The sequence below is a fragment of the Centroberyx gerrardi genome, chromosome 13, assembly GCF_048128805.1.
Source record: "Centroberyx gerrardi isolate f3 chromosome 13, fCenGer3.hap1.cur.20231027, whole genome shotgun sequence".
NCBI lineage: Eukaryota > Metazoa > Chordata > Actinopteri > Beryciformes > Berycidae > Centroberyx > Centroberyx gerrardi.
In genome coordinates, this window is record NC_136009.1 from 19,357,203 (window position 1) to 19,377,997 (window position 20,795).

Below are 20,795 nucleotides of genomic sequence, written 5' to 3' on the forward strand. Positions count from 1 at the left end.
TGCTTCATTAAATACTAGTTTGAATGCTCTCCCTTACCTGTAAATGTATTCACCAGTTTTATTTTGGACTATATACATTATGGAACATTCCAAATATTCCATGCACCAAAAAAAAAAAAAAAAAAAGTTCAATATTTTTACATCGAAACATAGCTTGAATACATATCCATAAACATGAACGCTATTAGCTCACAACTAGAATGTATCTCTGATCTTTGTAAACATTGTGACTTCTATTCATATGTATACATACCATATATATATATACAAAAAAAAGCAGCATAACACTGGACCATCTGTACAATTTCTTGTGTGTTATTCAGTTCTGGTTTTCCTTCATAGCCACCACAAATGTCGCTCTTGGAATTGCAGGGGAATTTGAGATTCCCTTGGATTCCTCATTTAATTAACATTCCACTGGAAAATATGAGCGTTTCCTGCACCCTGTGTTTTTGAGTGGGGTCCCTTCCTTTGAAAACTTTGTGAGAAAATATGACACCATTTCTATCAGATTCTCGTGCGGGCTTTCTTTACCTCACCTCACACTGAATCCCAAAGAGAGAGAGACGGTCTTCAAGGAAATAATTCTTATTTTGGCATTATATAGTGTGTCACGGAATATTATTGTAGAAAATGTGAATATGAACAATCATTTGAACTCTGTGAAATCCATAACTATTAGACAGATGGATACTGGGTTATTCTAAACAGCAGAAACTGTACAAAGTTTTGGAAAAATCCTTTTACACAGCCTTACATGAGAGCATCCTCCAGAGAGAAATGCGGCCCATGCTGAAACACCACTTTAATAGTTTATAGAATATTGGTGTGCAACAACAGAGGACTTCAATTACCTGAGTACCTTCCCTTTTACACTGAAGCAGATTTAAGTCAATGCAGAATAAGTGAGATACGACGCTATAAAGCATGAACAGCTTCCTGCACGCTTCCTCAAAAAAGCTAGGACTTTTTTTTTTAAGCCTGCACTTAGTCAGCTCAATCTGTTGAAATTACCCAGACATCGGCCCCCAAGTGCACTCAAGATCCACTAGGCTTTACATAGGTGATTAAGGCTGTTCCCGGCAACCAACTAACTAACCCCAGTCTCTTTTATGGACTAAAACTGAGCGAAAAACATTACCAAAAGAGCAAATAGAAAAAAGGTAAAACAGCGATGGCAGTGGGAAAACAAAGTAAGTGATGGCAGTCTGTTTTCAGCCTTTACACATTCAGCGTGGCAGGTGGTTGGTTAAAGTCGAAGAGAGCGTTTGCCACAACAGTGAAGGTCTTCATCCCCAAAGAAAGGTGGCCCGCTTCACAAAAGTGATACACCCTTTTTTGCCTTGAGCCTCATCAGTCGGCAATGTTCTGGCTCGATTCACAGGAGAAAAAAAACTGGCAGTGTTGGTGTATGCAGTCGTCCTCTTCAGACCATCCTGAGAATACTGACCGTTCTATGTTTTTGTCGTTGTTTTTTTTCCAGTTTCACATGACTGTCTCCCTCTCCTCCTCCACCACAGGAGAGGGTTTCTCCTCCTCGCAGGGCCGCGTGTGGGTCGAGTGCTCCTCCTCGGGAATGTGCAGCTCCTGTCCCGACGAGGGTATCGAGTTCTCAGAGACGGAGCCGTTCTTCACATACCCGGGAAGGTTCCGGTGCCCGTTCACCGGCACCGGCCCCAGCCGCGTGGTGAGGTGGAGGGCCAGCGGGCCGCGGGCCGTGACGTTGGTAACACTGGTGTGTGATACCATGGGTCCATAGCTGTAGGTGTTGCTGCCGCTCCGAGCTTTCCTCTTGAAGTCCAGGGCGAGCGTCCTCCTGCTCCACGACTTCTTGATCTCCGCTTGGACCTTAGGGGAGAAGATGAGTCAGTCATTTAGCCTCAGAAGAGCTTGGATTTTATACGGTAATCTTTGCTGTAAAATGCTGAAATAAGTTCTTACCTCCCCGTTGCAAAAGCAATATATAATGGCGACAAAGAATCCCTGGAAAAGAAGAGAGTATGATTTTAATATTCTCAACTTCCAGGCCTACTTTATCCTCAGTCTTACATCCAGACAGTTACTTTAAGTGATTCGGGTGCACGTCTTCATCATCATCATCCTGCCTTCTCTTAATCTTAGTTACTGTGATCTAATCATAACTCGGCACCAAAGCATGTGTGCAGCTATAGTTAATTCAAAGGCAGCGTTTTCAGTGATAAGACACGTGGCGCCTGGAGACACGCTAAATCCTGACCAGTTCAATCAGATTTGTTCAACTTGAAAGGAGAAATTAATATGTATGTGGAACCCCAGAGCTAAGATTTAAGTTTCTGGCATTTTATCGGTTTGCTTTACCTGGAAGGAGTTGAACAGCATCTCGTAATGCATCTGGATCTGCCAGGGAATTCCAGTCACCTCTGTGTACGGCATGGCCATGAACACGATGTAGTGGACACCAAACAGCGGCATCAGCACCAACGTTGACTTTAACAATTTTCTGTAAATTAACAGAATGGCAAAAGTTTCAATCATTTTAACAAACTACTGTAGATTGCCTACCGCTCATCTACTTTGCAAACGTGCTGGAGCACATTTCAAACATCAAGTCCATAAAAAGAGAAGAATTCTGCACACTTAAGAGCTAAAAAAATCTGTTTTTTAAATTCATTCATGTATTCATTCATTTTGTTTACCTGCTTATTCCTTTTCAAGGTTATAATGGTCAATTTATGCAGACATCTTCCCTTTTTATCATCCTGACATGCTAAAGAGATTAACATTTAAACACTATTTTTAACAGTTTTGGACAAATACCTTTATCTTAAATATATTCACTGTATGACGGGGGTGTTGTCATGTGCCATATGTAAAGCTTATCTCATAACTTGTCACATGATACACACAGCAAAAATAGTAAATTATTCATGATTTTATTACACTGCCAGTGATGTGGGCTACTAATACATTATATGATGAATAAATCAAGAGGAGCTGTCAGTCTAGTAAGGTTTAAGAATGTAAAAATAATTTTGCCATGATAACACCCTACAGCACCTGTACTGCTGCCTTGTGTCACATCTTCCAGCATTTGTTTCCCGTAGTTTAGTTGCCAAGACTCTGATGATGTTCAGAAATAACACAAAATTAACCTGGAGAGAAAACAGAAATATAATGATATAATTAAGTGTCATTGCAAACATGATAAGGCGACAGAGTCAACGGCTCTAAAGCCGCAGGTGCTGTAAAATACTATAATTTACAGCTCAGCAGGAGAAAGTATCTACTCACCACTATAGCTGTAAGGATAGGGACTTGAACTATCCATTTCAAATTGCCTGCACTTAAGTCCCAGCATCTGCCATTGACAAACAACAACAAAACAGGGATCAATGAGCGATAAAAGAAATATCACGCTGCAGGTAGGTGTGATTATCCAGGAGCCATCTGTTTCTCTAAATCCAATCGTTTCATCACATCGCTTTTTTTTTTCAAAAGCTGCTATAGATTGATCTGAAAGGTCTGGACACAGGTATCACATGAAACTCTTCAGAATCGATTTAAGTTTTTGGATCTACATATTTACACGATATATTTCTGACCTTAATTCCCTCTGAACTGATGCATAAACCCCAGGGATGCAGATGAAGCTCCTTTCATGTTCAAGGGCTTTTGCAATTTGAAACACTAAACTTTGTCACAGTTTGCCCCAAGACATAAAAATAGCAAAATTTGTATCTTCTTTTAAGTTGGTATTGAAAACACACACATTTAGCTGGCCTAAACAAGCCTGCAGTGTCACATTCCCTTAACCGCTGTTGCTGCTGATGTAGAATAGTTTATTTTTAATTAACATGACTTAACAGTATAGTTTATCTATCATTTGTGCAGGTCACTTACTCTGTGTCTGCTAAGGTCGCTCTGACACTTGCCCAAACTGTCACAAACATAGCTGGGACTCCTGAAAAATAAAATAAATATGATTACAAGAAGCAACCATTAAAAACCAAGGCTGCAATGTCCACTAGTAGCCATCATGATGTGATGCAATACTATAAACGATCCCATAATAAGAGTCCATAACTTTGCTCATATTTTTCAGGTCCTTGCAGTGAGGAAACTGGGCAGCGCAGCATCCACATTGTATGCGCTGTGCTTACATAACTAATACGCACAGTGTGTACAATGCAGGAACTGCAAAGCCCATATTTCACGGTGAAAGTGTCCACACAGGCATGAGTCATTTCCTTTGTTCTCAGCTGGATAGTAACACAGTGTGAGCATGACAGCTTTCTGACAGCTTTTTGTGTTTTTTTTTCAATCTTTTTTTACATACAAATTAGACCATCAACATGACATAAATTACATACTATTCAGATTAGTACAATACCAAACCTACTAATCATACTGCAACCTATTAAATGTTAATTTGTGTGCAGGAGAATATGAATAAAGTATAACTCACCCCATCCAATCAGAGTAAATCCCCATAGGTACTTTCTGTCTGAGAAGAAAGTCATGAAGATGAGGCTGTGGAGGTATAGTCCCTCCACCAGGATCCAGTAGTAATTGGTCGCCAGAAAGTAGAGAAACAGGGTCACAGCCACCTTGCAGCCAATCTGTACACACACACAGCAGACAAACAAGTCTAACAGATTTAATCAATACCTATACTGACATAAATAATTTTTCCAGGACCTGTCCAAAATGTATTTCCGTCACATTGTTATCTCTAGTCTCTCCTCCCATACTGCCGGCTCTATGGCTTAACAAGCATGAATCCTATGGGTGCTGATAGTTATGTTTGTTATTGCAGCAACATACAATGTGTGAATAAGCTATGCGGACTTAAGGGATAAGTCTGGGCCTTATTGCCCTACTTTTTGCCATCATGCCAGTTGATTCTGATCAAAATGACTTTCGCAGGGAGTGCTGCTCTCCAACATAATGCAACAGGGTCAAGGGAATCTCAAACAGTCGAACACAAAAAGCGATTGACGTCATTTCAACACAATAACACTCATGCTGCAGTTGCATATGTCTTTATATAGCTGAGATTGAACAATTATCACACGGCATGTCAGTTAATTGTCCATTTGATGCTCTTTGTCATTGCTCACACACGTCTTTGTTTACTCTGCCGGCTGCCGGTCTTCTGCTGCATTCAGGTCACATCGGAAGAAGCGGAAAGGCAGGATTTTGTGGTGGAGGACTCGTGTTTAACTCGTCGAACACATCCAACAGCGCTTGCACTTAGGAATTTAAAATCTACCATTAACGAAAGGCAGCAGATATTTCTCGCTTTTCGTATGTAGGGTTGATTGTATTTGTGAATATGATCATTTTGATTTTTAACCTTGGACTACTGACATTGGTGGATTCCCTGCTGTGTTTACTGCTTGTGGCGATGCAGTTCTGCAATTTGTGACTCCGAGAGGGAGATAACGGAGCCCACAAAAAAATCCCACATATCCTATCTATAATTACCACTAGGAGGTTGATGTGAACGATTTTTCCCAGCTGGCAGATTGTATTTACCGTAAATCCAATATGACATGAACGTGCCATCAGAGTTACTTGAACGTTCTACTTTCTAACTACCTTATCCTTATTAAAATAACATATTGAATACTGTTATAGTATATATTTATATATATATATATATATATATATATATATATATATATATATATATATATATATATATAGTTTCAGGCCATTGACAGTGAGGATGTTTGCTGAACCAATTAGTATTCCATGCTGTTGTGTTGATATAAGGTGTGAAAATCTCCACAGCCCATATTGATTCAGCCAGTGTCAGCCCCAGCTAAAAAATCAGCCTCCACACGGCTATCCAGCTACAGCTGTTGTTGCTGTATGCCATGACATGAATTAATAGAGCCAAAGATAAGATAGATGGCCATTGGAAGCCAATTTCTCTCAGCACTCTATTCTCCCCATGCATGATAACTAACCTAATCATTATCACTGCTGTCACTTCTGCTCCGTTTGTGGTGTAATTAGCACCGTCACTTTATTTGCACTATATGTGCGTTGCTTTAGTGAGCAGTTTTAGTCCTATATAGCTCAATGAGTAGAGCATGGCACAAAAATGTGTGCACTCATGGTACTGTAAGGTGCTGGATAAAAGCAGCCACTAAATATGTTACTATCGGTTATTTGCACATCAAAGCATCCACAAAAAATATCTTGGTCCATTGCCTTGAAGAATGCCTCTTTACACATGAGTCATAAGAGGAGTTGTTTTTATTTTTTACAGGACAAGATGTGTGTTTGTGTGCGATGCCTTGTATACTGTATGCTAATATATTTAGTGATATATTTCCAGTACGCTTGTTTATCTGTACTGCTGCACTTACAAACTGTGTTTTGTTGGCTGGCGGTGCCTCAGTGATGGACTTGAGGTCTTCCACGCTGACTCTCTCCATGTCCTCCAAGGCCGATCCGGAGTAAAGCACGACATCTTTCACGAAAATACTTATAGCTCTTAGCATGAAGGAGACAAATAGGTGCATGTGGATGTAGTTCCTGGTGCAGTGTAAGCGTCTAGAGGGAAAAAAATAAGAGGAGAAAAGTGAGAAGACAGATTTGATAGGAAAAAAAACATATAAAGAAAAATTGCACTGTTCACATAAACAGCAAAATTGGAATATTCTTCAAAGAGAAGTGCAAAGAAAAATCAACAATACAAACACTCCACACATTCAAATCGCTTGTAAATGAAATGAAATTGGATCTAGCAAAAAAAAATACACCAGCAGCTATTAATGTGCAAAGAATCAAGTCATTCCTTTGTTATGAACTGTTTATGTGTATGCGTGTGCGTGTATGTGTGCCTGTGTGCGCACGCCCGTATGTGTGTGTGTGTGTGTGTGGACACGCGCACCTTCATGTAAGTGTGTGTGAGTATTTTCACACACATGAACAATGCTCATCCTAATTAGAGCCAGCTGAGTTCCACGCTGACTATAACACATTCTTGAGATTTAGGGGCTTGAAAAGCACAAATATTGAATTGCTCGGCTCAAAGTGAGCTGTAAAAACAAAATTGCAAGCATGTGTTGAGAAGTTCCAAGAGCATGCGAGTTTCCTTCCAGACAACCAAAAGTTTATCTGTCAAAATTTCTCCAAAACATCCTCTCTAAGTATTTACAATGGAGTGGGCTTTTGAGGTCATGCCACAGTATTGGAATCAACTGGATCAATAGTAGCACAGGTTATATCATAAAGTGTTTTTTTAGCACAAAAATAAATCTATTTTCCCTAATGCCAACTTGAATGAGAATTTAAGCCTAATAAAAAAAAATCCTTAACAATTAATGTATAATGAAAGCAACCCACAACTAGCCATAAGCGTTTTATTATTTTATTATTTCTTTCCCCATAGCCTCATTAAAGAGCTGTATATTTGACAAGCTATCCTTTGAGAACTATTGATTTGGAAGTGGTGGGCGAAAACTAATCTAGAGAACGGTTCCCCAGTGAAAAAAACGAACACAACTGCTAATGTGAAGTATCCCCTTTCTCTCCCTCAGAAACATTTATGAAGTCTCCTGTCTGAAAGCTGACATGCTGAAGGGGAGACATGGCTAGAGTGCTCCGGAGCACAGAGCCAGAATGTCAGACGGGCCCCTGGGAGAACTTATTAAACTCATTTGGCCCATAGATTTCCTGGTGCCAGTTTGGAGCTTTCCTAAAGCCCGGCTCCTTCTGAGTGCCTGCCTGTACAGTAAGTCACGCCGGTGGGAGCGTTGGTAAACAACGCCTTCACACCGACTCCTGATACTCCCTATGCTCAACAAAATAAGCAAATAATGAAAAGTCCTCCTCTGCATTAATCAGTTAAGAAAAAACTATCAAACTGTTGCCACATTTAAAAAAAAAAAAAAATGAATTCAACCTTGTGTAAGGATTTTTCTTCACTTCAACACAGTTCCTAGTGAGCCACATTATATTACAAGGCAAGAGAGGAATATCTCTAGCAAATTCTTCATCACATGGTTCTTCCTTCTAAGGACTTTTTATCCCCTTTGTCCATTTGAATTTAGAGCCTTAAATTAGAAAGAAATGCCACTCAAACACTTTGCTAATAAAGTAATCTTTTGTAAATCTTGGCTGAAGTATAAAAACAATATCCAATGTTTTCTTGTGGCTCTATGAAACCTGAAATCAGTATGAGAATAACAAAGAACCTAAATGTCAGAACATGAAGCATGCATTACTGCAAGCCTGGAGGCAGACTCCTCAAAGAGAGACATATCATGGTAAAAGTCAAATGCACACGATAAAGGCAAAGGTAATGTTTGATACAACATTTTGCACGCTTCACCTTACTGTCATGGTACAAAATACGTATATGTGCATGCTATTACACAATACAACAGAATTGCATGATTTCAAGCTAAAGCCTATTTTTTTCCATTAAGTCAACATAAACTTCACCAGAGAGTTTTCATTGTAATATTCTCTGTGCTTTACATTTGCATTTGATACATTGGAATTCAATGGTGTGATTAGAAATCGCTAAAATTACGAAAGAAAACACACACCCAGTGAGGTGCAGACGAGTAGTAGGCTTAGGACTGTTTTACATACAGTATACAGTCCCAATCCCCATCCACAGACAGGAAAAAGAATACAAATAAAGGGATCATGTCATGCAGTACAAAGGGAGTAATCTATATGCTGACATGTCTGTGCGGTGAAGCGCATGAAGGAAAAACATCAAGGGAACTTAAACAGAGAATTGCGGAACACAGAAGTAGAATCAGATGTAAAACAGAAAGTTATCCAGTCGCGGTACTGTATTTTATGGAGTTTCTTCTCTATAAATAAATTGGAATTGCAAAGGTGACATTATCAAGAAGGGGGGGGGGGGGGGGGGGGACATTAAATCCCTGAGGGTTAAATGTGGAGTTTGATCTAAGACCATTTTTGTAAAAATGAACTGAACTGACTATGGATATCCATGTTGAACTGATATGAAGAAATGTTGTGCTATTTGAGATTGTCATGCAGAAAATACATTTTCTCATTTTTCTAGATAAGGAAATTGATATTGCATGTGTATGGTATTGTATGTAAACATCTGTTCCAGTGAAAAATGGGATTGTGATTGTATGGTACATGTAAATATTGTCTGAGAACAAGGTCACATGACTAATTAGAATTAAGGAAGTGATGACATTCGCTATATACCACCATGATGGAGGCTGTGTAGCCAAAAACGTTTGGTGATTAAAGCAAAGCAAAACAGAGCATAAAATGGTGCGACTTGAATTCCTTCAGATGATTAGAAATCACACTATTAAACAAAAAAAAAAAGACTGTATGTTCTGATCTCTCCTACAGTGACTCTAACCTTAATTTCTGACCCTGCATCTAAATCCCTCTCCTGGGGAATGTGTGTGGCTGGAAAGATTGACTGCAGAATTCCAGTGACAACTTCAACTCACCGGAAATATCCCAAGATGACCACAGCCACCATAAGTGATCCCAGAGAGATGGAGTAACCCACTGTGTAGATGAGATACAGACGGTCAAAGACCTCCTGTTGGAAAAGCAGAATGTGAAATAGTATCAACAGTAAACCTTTATAAAAACAATGTAACCTCCACCAAGCTATATCCTCTCTTTGATGCACTGCTTGATGTACTGTTGGTTTTACACAGATTGAGGTTTTGAATTTTCAGTATAGTTGATAATTCACTTTAAAAAAACAAATAGCTTGTAAAATGTTAGGGAATGTATTGTTGTATTTTATAGCTGCCTGGTCAATATAAGATACAGAGAGAAAAATGAAGTGATTGTAAAATGCTGACTTTTTATTGTATGAATTGCATGCAACAGTGTACCCCTGCTACATTGCTGCTTGCCCAGGAGAGATTTTTTTTTGTCGAAAAAAAATCTAATTTTATTCTCCTTTCAGCCACCATAAGGTTCAAGAAATGACCTGGCCATCAGCCGTTTGAGATTTGTGTTCCAATATGTATTCAGTCCTACTTTGCAGCATCTGAGAAATAATAATCTGTTGTGACTGCTGCAGCAGGACTGCAGGACAGATGGATGATAAGGAATTTGTGTGACAGCTGCCAGTGCACGCACAAATAAGTAGAAATAGATATGCAGGTTGCCCTCTGCAAGAAACTACAGAACCAACACTGTAAAAAGTATTACTTCTTTCAGTGTACATAATCATCACACATAACCAGAATCACAAGTAAATCCCAAGTAATCGAGCTGTGTTGGGTACTTTAAGTGAAGCTGATAAGTAAGTTAATATTCGACAGATTCACTATGGCAGATAGTAGTGTGGCAGTTTAACATTCCATTGTTTATTCAGCAAATGACCGCAACATATTAGAAATAACTAAAGCAACTCAGTCAAACTAATTCAATTGCCATATTTAAGTGAAGAAATGACTGGCATATTTCTAGGTGATTTGATAAATTAGGATTGCAGTGACCACTAACCTGCAGAAAAACACGTGCTTATTATTTTCACAGTTTAGAATAGACTTGTATGTTGTGTGTTCTGAGTGGATAAGGTTCAGGATGCCTCATCTACCCATATGTAATGAAAAGATTCACTGACTACCATCTGAGTGCTGTCAGGCTCTTTACAGAACTTGGACTGTAAATTAACATGCATATTTATCTCATTATGTATGCCACACATTTGCACACTTATTGGTAGGAGTTCATTCAACTTCATATGTGATGTAGGACATTTAGGAAATTAGAAAAAATGTTGTTTAGTTATAACATTTAGTTAAGTTATTTAATTAGTTGTTACAACGCTCATTTCAACACACTTAAGCTTCAGGAGTTGTTCTTCCACAAGTAGTATTGTGTACATTGTGTGACAAGAGACTGCAAGTCCAAATTTTGTTGTGAACTACACTAGGCAAGTGGTTTGACTATCATTTCTTCACAAAGAGCATGTAACATGGTACTGAAATCACACATTACTGTTCCAAACATGGTGGAGATATTATGGATCTGTAATTACAGTATACCCTTTTTACCATTGGGAGCTTTTGTTACTCCAGCAAAAGATCAATGGTTGGATGCTGCATTGCAAAAAAAAAAGTGTAAGAGGAAAATTCTCAGATGTCAGCACTTGGCATTTTTTCAAAAATTAACTTCAAAAGCAATCATTGCATTTGACAGTGCATTGCCACCTGGTGACAGAAGTGTCTCAAGTAACCATACGTTTCTAATAAAAACAGCATTTGACTCGCTGGTGATGGAGCTGACAAAGGCTGGGTGGGACTGCTTGGGCTTCCAGCGGTGAGATTACAGCAGTGAGCAGGCAGCCAGAGGACACAGTGAGGAGAGCCACTAACCATGCTCTCTGTACATCAACACAGCAGGCACATTGGAGGGGCCAAGAGCCCAGTGTGATGTAACCAGACACTCCACTGCTGTTATCATTTAGCATCGGGATCCCGTGCCAAGTAATGGGTCTGTAAGTTGTGGTGGTGGTGCGCGGTGCGGCAATTGTGCCGTGAAGGGGTTTCATTTGTGCATATGCATTTGTCATTAACTGCTGCAACCACTCCTGGGAGCCCATCAACATAAACATTTGAAGTCAGTAAGAAATTGAAGGGCGTCATGATGAGGTTATGCCCACATCCTCTACACTGAGACCCACATTTAAGTGAGGGGGAGGCGAATCCATGTGGGACAGCCAATGTTGCATATCCTTTCATGGCAAAAATGCAGTATTGAAAACCAAGCCTATTTGAAAATAATGGACAAAGCTCTTTACAGCGGCCTCAGCGTAAACGTAATATTCCACTTTACAGCCGCCTGCCAACCTTCTTTGGGCGACCTTTGAAGGCTTTCATTTTGTTTGTGGTGTTTCCTTCTTATCAATGTGGGACTGATTGCTGTGCCACCTAATCACAGCAAGTAACAGAACAGACCAATTGTAACCAAGAGCAACTGACTGCCTTGGACCTGGAGAGCCACTGGATACTGAACTCTATATATAAATTCAATGATTTTTATAGAGTTTGTGCAGTTTGACCACATTTGAGTTGGTCACAGCAAGAAAGAGAGAAACACATATTATCACATTTCCAAAAACATCTGCTGCTAATAGTTACAGCGGCACCAGGCAACTTTGCACATTGGAGGCCCCAAATGACAGTGAGAGGTAACTGTTTAAATTTTGAGAACTTCAATGAGCAGAATGCAAATTTTGTATTTTGCTCTTAAGTTTCAATTTGTCACTCATCGACAAGATTTTCTGCCAGTGTACATACTTGACACCCTATAGGATTACAAAATGGATGTATTTTTACATGAATACACCCATTTACATTTCTGTTGTCTAGCCTAGTGCAGCTTTACGTAATTGCATGGCAACCGCATTGCCATTTATGAATAATTGGATCCTATTCATCATCTCCCTATCATTATCTCATCGTTTTATGACAGATGATTAAACTACATTACACTGTACATTACTGAAACGGCCTTTGTCAAAAATGTGTACAAATTCCAATGGCGGTGTAATTGCAAGTTTAAATGGTGCAATAGTAGTCTAAATGAGCGTAGTATCAAAAGTGTCACAATTTACTCTGGCAATACATTCACAAAAGCTATTGTGTTGTTCTTAATTATTGTGGAGAGAGGCAAGGTTTAACTGAGCATGTAAATGGACGACATGACATTCTCACCTTTTCATGGTTCTGGTTGTAATGAGAAAGGAATTTTGCACATTCACTGTAATTGGCCCAGGTCTTGTTGTTGGTTGTGGCCAGCTCCCATGTCCCATTGTTGTCACAGCGGCGGTATGCTAGTCCTGGACATCAAGCAGACGCAAGGCTATTTTAAAATACAGATTTTTCCAACTGTTTTTCCAACTGAGCCTATTATTAAATACAGACTTTGCCAACTCTTTATATGAGTAACAGCAGTGCAGATGACAAGAAGTGACAATTATGCATTCCAAGCATGCTACTTAATTAGATTAACTTTATTGTATATGTTGAAAAATTAAGACATAAGTTAATTGGTTTTTGAAGAGTGGTTAGAAAACCTAATGTATATCTATTGTTTGTCTATCTATCTGTTGTAATATCAGATCATTTCTATCAGAACAGATCTGCAGTAGCAAGATTTGTCTATGTTATCTTATCTAAAAAGTCAAAGGTGGCCTTGTGATGTGTGCTGCACCAACCATGCACCTTGAGGCATGGTGTTCTTACAAGAATTGAAAACGAGCTTCAGGGTCACACCTGCTGACTGGATCCAGGGTCAATCTTACCTTTATGGTTGAAGTCATAGATATACTCCGGACATGCAGTGAAAACAAGCTTTCCTGGAGCCCCCTCAGGCCAGCAAACAATGCCATCCCACTCTGGTGAGCAGAAACCATCTGCAGAGACAAAAGCAGTGGTGACATTTAAAAATAGAGATGCGGAGAGGTTGTGCTGCCTCGGTTCCAGCATTACATGGCTATAGGCATTTACGAGGGCAGTAGTATGCAAGACTTCTAAGGATTGTGTTGTCCTTTGAAAAGTAGGGTACATGCATGAACTTTATATAGTATGCAAATTAGCATTGCACAGCAACCGTGTAATTTGTGGTAAGTCTGACAGACTGTAAATTAGACGCAATACATCCCATGACCCATGTTTTTTTTGTTTTTTTTAAAGGAAAACACCAGTCACCCAGAGAACAGAAAACATACATACTTAGTCTTTAAAAGACGCCATATGGCTACTCAACATCCATTGTAATATAATTAAGGCCTGATAATCATGGGATTTCCAGCATGTTGATAACAATTTGTCCATTGAATTCTATCTATGTTCATTAGAGCCTTGTTTGTTAGCTGCAGTGGCCTCTTCACCCGGCAGATTTCCGTAACTAATAACTAATAAATTACTATATGAACGAGCATGTTTGTGCGCAACTGGAAGTGTATGATCTATTCACAGCACTCAAACACTTAAAATTATAGTGCTGCATTGTTGTTAGAGAACCGTACTGTTTTTTTTTTTTCTGTTGTAGGAAATTGGTTTCAATATGGATCTTATTTACAAGATTCCATGCAAAAGGAAAACAACACTGACCGCAGTGTAGTATCCTGAGTCACTGACAGGAAATAAAGGCATTAAGCTTGTTTTCCCTCACAATAGCATAAAGGATCTCAGTTTCCAACTTCCATCAAATCTGACTACCATTATCATATCTTTGGTACTATATCTCATATATGTTCAGCTTTGAATTTCTTAATACACGAACACTAGCTGACGAGCCAAACCAAAAATCAACCATGTTAACATTTATTCAACTTCACACTTTTTGTTTCAGAGTGCTCCTCCCTGATCAAATAGTACTAACAAGGACTTTCAATGACAGTTTTCATTTTTTGAGACGAGTGGTGAGGAACATTCAGAAAGAAACCAAAAAAGTTGTTCAGGAATCTTTCCAATGTGCACTTTTTATACATTCTTTTCCTCACTTCCTCGGCATGCCCTACAGGATTGCTGACTGTGTGCTTTTTCTGAAACTCTGTCATCTTTTTTTTTCAGCGGAGAATGTAATACACAAGACTTTCAAAGATGCGTCTATACTTCTTTCAGACAAAGAAAGAGCTGCAGGTTCAAAGGAAAAAATCCTGTTTCGGAGCAGAAAGCCCCTTAATTGTCAGCGAAACCGTGGACCTCAGCCCTCCGATAGTGGGAGCAAAGTCCCTTTCCCCACAGATTCCTGGCAAAAGCCGCTCTTATGGCTTGGCATTTATTTTGCATTATTGAAAACATCTGCCCCATTTTGACCACTAATAAGTAGCTAAGGATAAAACTAAAACTATGCTCTCTTTGCTGTAGATCTATTATTTTCTCATTCCTGTAATCAAAGTTACAAAGAAACATCTGAAGCAATGACGACATGCTTTTTATTTGCCTTCAAAATGGCCTGTCAGTTGGAGAACATAATTAAAGAGTAGACTGAGTGGAGCTGACTGATTCGCACAGATCTCTGGCGGGAGGAAAACAGCGTCTAGTTTTGAAAATCACACTGACCACACATCCTGGGAGTAAAAGTAAAATGGCTCTTCGCTTTTGCCATAGGTTTTATTACCATAGGACCACCTACTAACAGGCTTAAATTAAACACCGAACACACACATATATAATTTCCTGTAAATTCCACAACCATGATTTAAATATAAACGTGACTATGGGGGACTTTGGTATTAGTGATGTAACTGAGGTTTTTAATAAGGTTTTCTTTTCCCCCCACTCATTTGATTCAGACCTGCAGATGTCAAAACACATATCGTACTGACTCCTGATATATGCAACCTTTTATAATGATTGCTGATGTTATTCTACACCGAGACCACAAGTTTGAATGCTGAGCTATTTTCACACTGCAAGGTCTGGGGCCTTGAACCCACATCCCTCCACTGTCCTCTCCAGGCAAACCTCAGTGTTTCCCTCAATGAAAACCTTGTCTCAGCCATGTAATGGAGACTTTTGTGTATTTAAAGCACAAATGAGAAATAAAAACAAATAGATGGGACTTCACCGTGAAGGGTTGCAACACAACCAAACCGGGGGTTCGGCCTTGACTCATTTTTCTCAAAATACCTAGAACAGCAAGATTAATTCATTACTCTCAGCTAATTCTACATTGCACAGTGCAAACAATTTAAAATAGTCATCACTCCACATCTCTAATAATAGTTTAGCTAACCACTAGTTTACAGTGGCTGAAAAAAATACACTAGGGGTGGTCAAGCAGGACACAGGCAAGACAAATATGGACGAAAAGCCAAAGTCCTCAAAAATGCACACCAGTTGCTATTCTTTGAGTTTGACTCAGCCCACAGATTCAAGGTCTCACCACAATAAGAGACCAAAATGAACCAGTTTCCAAATAAAACCAGCATATTCTTGGCCAAAGTCATCACAACTACAAGAACAAATCCTGTCCAAACCTTAATGGCCACTTCAAAGGAAACGTTCATCTGGGTCATCGGGGGGCTTGTTAAAGCAATGCTCTATTGAACTTTATCTCACATCTCGACTTGACATTCTGAGAAGTATTACAACATCACGGCGAACCGCTAATCAGGTTTTCAGTGATTTCCACTTACTGATTACTTAAATTACAAACAACCAGATGAGACTCTGGAGTTCAAATGAAGTGAATTAAAAGCAATCCATGTGCCATTAAATAAATATCTGAAATCAAGCACATGAAATGAGCCCTTATGTGCTTTTCCAGGCATAAAAGCACACCAGGGACTGTTCTTCTTTATTAAGGTAATATGTTTACCCTAATTTTTTCAACTGTGCTGTGATTGAAAAGACATGTGCAACCTTCCGAAAGAGGTCAGAAAACAGGCACCACATAAAGGCTAAGTCACATCCACTCGGCTAACATCATCAGGTATGCAGGTCAGCTACAGCGGGCGGCTCTGGAGCTCTGTACCCCCAAAACAGCATTTCACAGGAACCCCATGCAACATGATTCCCCTATGGGCAAATTAGAGTCTCTCATGAGAAAGTAGCTAGATTCAGTGTCAACATCCTGCCAAATGTAGGGAGAGAGAGCAACATGTATTGCACTCACCCAGCCACTGCAGCCACAGTGTATGTAACACTGAGTCACATCTTCATTCAATTTGTGTTTATCCTCTCTTCACCAAGAAATATGGTGTAGACCTACAGTGCCACTTTCAAGTATTTAATTCAATTGAAGATTACTTGCATGAAATTTCTACTTTGATGTAAGTAAATTATAAAATGATTAGATTGAAAATAAATCTAAACATCTAGGCTAAATAAAGTGATATTGATTTCCTCTACAAAGGTACCTGCAGGTGCCTGAGAAAGTGTAATGCCTAGCTCACATCTATGCCATGTCAGGCTGCATTAGGCATGATGGTGGTCAGAGGAGGAACCGAGACTCTGATCTTAAAGGCCTGATGTGTGTCTGAGTGCTCTGCTCTGCATTAGCGTCTATGGCCATTCTGATCAATACGCTGTGAGAAACAGCACACGCTTCTAGTTTTTCCTATAAATACTGAGAATGTTACACAAACTGCTTTTTGATGCCTACAATTTTCAATGGTAGCAATTCAAGTAATTTTTAAATCAATTTGAAGCTTTGTGGACGTTTATCAAAACCATGAACAGTTGAGAAATGCTACATGAGACAATGTAACTACTGGGAACTGTCAACAAAAGCTTTTGTGTTCTTAGCCTGGAAATAAACATTTTTAATTATGTGTTTCATTTACAAAGGGGTATCGTTTGGAGGGTCTGAGAATTTAATGAGACCACAATGTGCTGGGGTTAAAGAAAAAAATAATATGATTGGTTTGGATATGGAATCCAAAAACCTCCTCTGAACAATCAACATGGAAAATGACAGTAACCGCAGTGAGATAGACGCTGGGGTCTGCTGGAAAATGATGCTCTTCAGACACCCATGAGTACACAAATACACCCAGGATCAGCTTCCCCCTTCGGTCCTAGCCTCCAGAAAGCCACAAGGAGGGAAAAAGAGCTGCATTCCTCAATGTAACCATCAAATTACATTCAACTGGATATGGAACTGTTTGACAGACACAACTGCCTTGAGGAAGGCATTTGATTGTAATGTCAGGAAAGGTGTAGGTGTAAATAGTCAAAGTGGATTATCTCTTTTTGCACTTTTCACAGGAGCTCATTCCAGGTGGTGGTAAATCAATGCAACCATATACACTGGTGGAAACCTAATCAATCGTAATGAAGTATGGCCTTCCCATCACATGAGATAGTTATCAACCGTCTGCACAGTGAGTGTCAATATTTGAGTTACCCTCGGTGGTATGAACCTGTACTGCTAAGGAAGACACATTTTGATCAATAAACAGCACAAGCCTAGTATAGATTGTATCTATTATCTATCCATCACACTCAATTAATGGTGCATTTTAAATGCCAAATGTCAATTCTACCATAACAAAATTACTGTCTGGTTAAAGTAGCAGGCAATGAACCAATAACATTAACTCTTGAGGGATCACAGATGTCCATCCAGCTAAATTTTTCAGGCACATTTTCAGATTAATGGCACAAAACAAAAGCATGAAGATATGCCAAAAAAGGTTTAAGGGTCTAATTATCTTTTCTCACGTACTTGCATTTTACTTTACTCACCAGGAATCCTTTGCTTTGACTTGATGTTCCCCTCACATTTCCGTTTAGCTTTGAACAAAAGGCCTATTTGTTCCTCTTTGGTGAGCACATCATCTGCATAAACCTGCATGGAAGGACATTGACATGGAGTTAGTGATGGGAAATATTCAAACGTTAAGTGTACATAAAATGGGCTTTATGCTGACACAAACATTGTATGCTGACATCTGTGAATTACATGTTGCAATGCCAAATCCAAATTTCCAAAGCCAAAGCCAAATTCCATCAATAAGCATTGCCAATAAACAATTCGACAACTTCAAGTTCATCCAAATAGGGCAATTCTAAAATACAGAGTGAACATATTATTGCACGTTTGTGGTCCCATCTGGATCTGAAGCTAAGATTCTGACATTTCTCTCACAGTACCAAATGAGCATGAAATGCATCAATTGGCTGATATCCAGATATGATTTCCTCAGCACAGCTGCTTCACACAACCCTCTAACCACTACTCAAGTCAAGTCAAGTCAGGTTTATTTATATAGCCCTTCATTACAAAAGCATGTCTTTAAGGACTTAGATCTAACTAATCAGCAATCAGTCACAAAGAAAATTATGCAATACAGTGTACCGACAAAAAGGAAACAAAACAAAGCACAAGATACACGATAGCATATTGGAAGACATAGCAGGCCTAACCTACCTAGCCTACCTGGCACCACCAACCTTAGACACTCAGTGAAGACAAGGGAAAACTCCCAAGAAAATCGTATAAGCACTATACTCAACATCCCTGGTCATAGTGTTGTGGACAATCTAAATCCTTGCCTTTCTTTAGTGAAAACCTCCTGAAAATCGAGGCTGCAGACGTTTTCTCAGATATTCTAAGCGTGCAGCCACTGGGGGAATGCAGCAGGGTGGCCTGGTTGTTAGAGGGACTGTGCTGTGTCTGGAAGGTCTCAGATTAGACTGCACTTAGACCGCAACAGTCCACTCCTGTCAAAGTGTCCTTGAGCAACACAGTGAACTCCGACCTGCCCCAGGGGCCGCTGCTCCTGCTTCCCCTGAACAGAGGCCTCTCTGCTGAAATGTATATATGTGAGAGTTAGATCTCAGTGGGACATGCACACTAACGGAACAGAAATTCACTCATTGTAATATGGTAATCCAGTGCTCGGAATTCTTCTAAAATCCCTTAAAGCAATGCAAGTGAATGTTACAATGACTTGTGTAAATAAGCGTACTATATATACTGTATATATATATTTATTCCTGTCTTAACTGCCATGAAGCAAAGAGTTATGAAAGACCTAGTGTTTTTTTTTCTTCCCTTGACTAAATAGTATCAGTTTCACTTGTTGTTTATAGTCCCAGCTTGTATTCATGTGGTTTTATCCACTAGGTGGTCAGTATCCATTAGCCACTAATCAGACATGACACAGAAAAAGAGATTTTACTCTGTACATTTTCTTACACCTTATATTTTAGTGGCTTGTGAACATTGTGTCTGAGAGCAGCGCTATAGCTCAGGTGTGGTTTTCCATTCAAGGAAATATTTTCCATTCTAATAGCTCACTTTGGCTGGCTCACTGTTTGCTCTGGGATCACTTTGAGTCAATAACAAATATGACTGTATTGAAAATGACCACATTCATCGCTGACATCGTGTGACAAGAAATATAAAAGTGAAAATATAAAAGTGCAAGCTCAGTGCTAAAACTAAGGCGTAGATCATCACCAGGATTTTCTATGGTGTCATATGGATTTTTTATGGTGCAGTGAGCCATACTGCAGCAAAATGCAAGATATTCCTTATGGTTTAGATCCCCACAACTGTAGATAATACCGTAAAAATTCCAATGATGATCTGGGCGTATTACTGGTTTAACATTTTGAAGGCCTGGGGGCGGGGCTACCACAGCCCAGCCATCACCAAGGACACCTAGTCTTGTTTTTGGTTCAACAAAAGTAGAGCAAACGATTCATATGGGAGACAAGCTATCATTGAAAACAGACATTTACTTCACAGAGCAGCTGACTCCCTAACTTACACTTGTCATTTCAATTTGACTTTTATCATTCAGTCACGCCAGGACACCTGAAGTGACAGGTATAGCAGCGAGAAATGGAAAGAGATAGAGAGGAGGAGGGAGAGCAGGAAAAAAGTAATGCAGACACGGATTTAAATAAATACAGGCACACTAAATGCATTACAGCCATTTTCAACTGTCAATCCACTCACAAAAATCACATCAAAATGACAAGTGCTGGGCCTATGCCAAAATACCTATCTGCTGCATCTCTGGAGTTTTGTTCTACATAATTGATCACCTGCAGCATAAACTCCACACTGAAGTTTCCTCTGGCCATGTTGCTGTTTTGTCTGTTGGTTGAATAAACTTGAAGTACTGAGGGGCCTCCTTGGTTAATTAAGGCTACGGCTTTTAGTCAGGCTGCAACATTTTTAAACACTTGTGCCAGCTGTTTTATCTATGTCAGATTAACCATTTTGACCCTGTTTTTACTGGCAGCAGGATTTATTTGTCAAAGGACATGTTGCTTATTGCTTATTAGAGACAGGCTATTATTTGAGACTTTAAACCAAAAAGAATAAACCAAAAAAAGAAGAGGCTCATA

General features: G+C 39.4%; 1 protein-coding gene across 1 annotated transcript; it reads right to left on the reverse strand.

Moving 5' to 3' along the window:
• Window positions 1-1,485: 1,485 nt before the first annotated feature.
• pth1r (parathyroid hormone 1 receptor) lies at window positions 1,486-20,528 on the reverse strand. The gene is made up of 13 exons (XM_078287875.1): window positions 20,490-20,528; window positions 18,177-18,279; window positions 13,280-13,390; window positions 12,690-12,814; window positions 9,456-9,559; window positions 6,360-6,546; window positions 4,445-4,598; window positions 3,880-3,940; window positions 3,271-3,337; window positions 3,037-3,131; window positions 2,338-2,479; window positions 1,942-1,983; window positions 1,486-1,848 (listed from the first exon to the last, which is right to left on the reverse strand). Exons 1-13 carry the CDS (start codon window positions 20,526-20,528, stop codon window positions 1,486-1,488), a joined length of 1,593 nt encoding a protein of 530 aa, XP_078144001.1.
• Window positions 20,529-20,795: the final 267 nt, after the last annotated feature.

What these genes read in the sequence shown, in the direction of transcription:
- pth1r (XM_078287875.1), bottom strand. Translation starts at nt 20,528, where the DNA reads ATGGCCAGAGGAAACTTCAGTGTGGAGTTTATGCTGCAG. An exon ending in GACACAAGGCAGCAGTACAG is followed by an intron (nt 2,480 to 3,036) that starts GTGCTGTAGGGT and finishes GTTAATTTACAG; the next exon opens with AAAATTGTTAAAGTCAACGT. An exon ending in TGCTGTTCAACTCCTTCCAG is followed by an intron (nt 1,984 to 2,337) that starts GTAAAGCAAACC and finishes CTTCTTTTCCAG; the next exon opens with GGATTCTTTGTCGCCATTAT.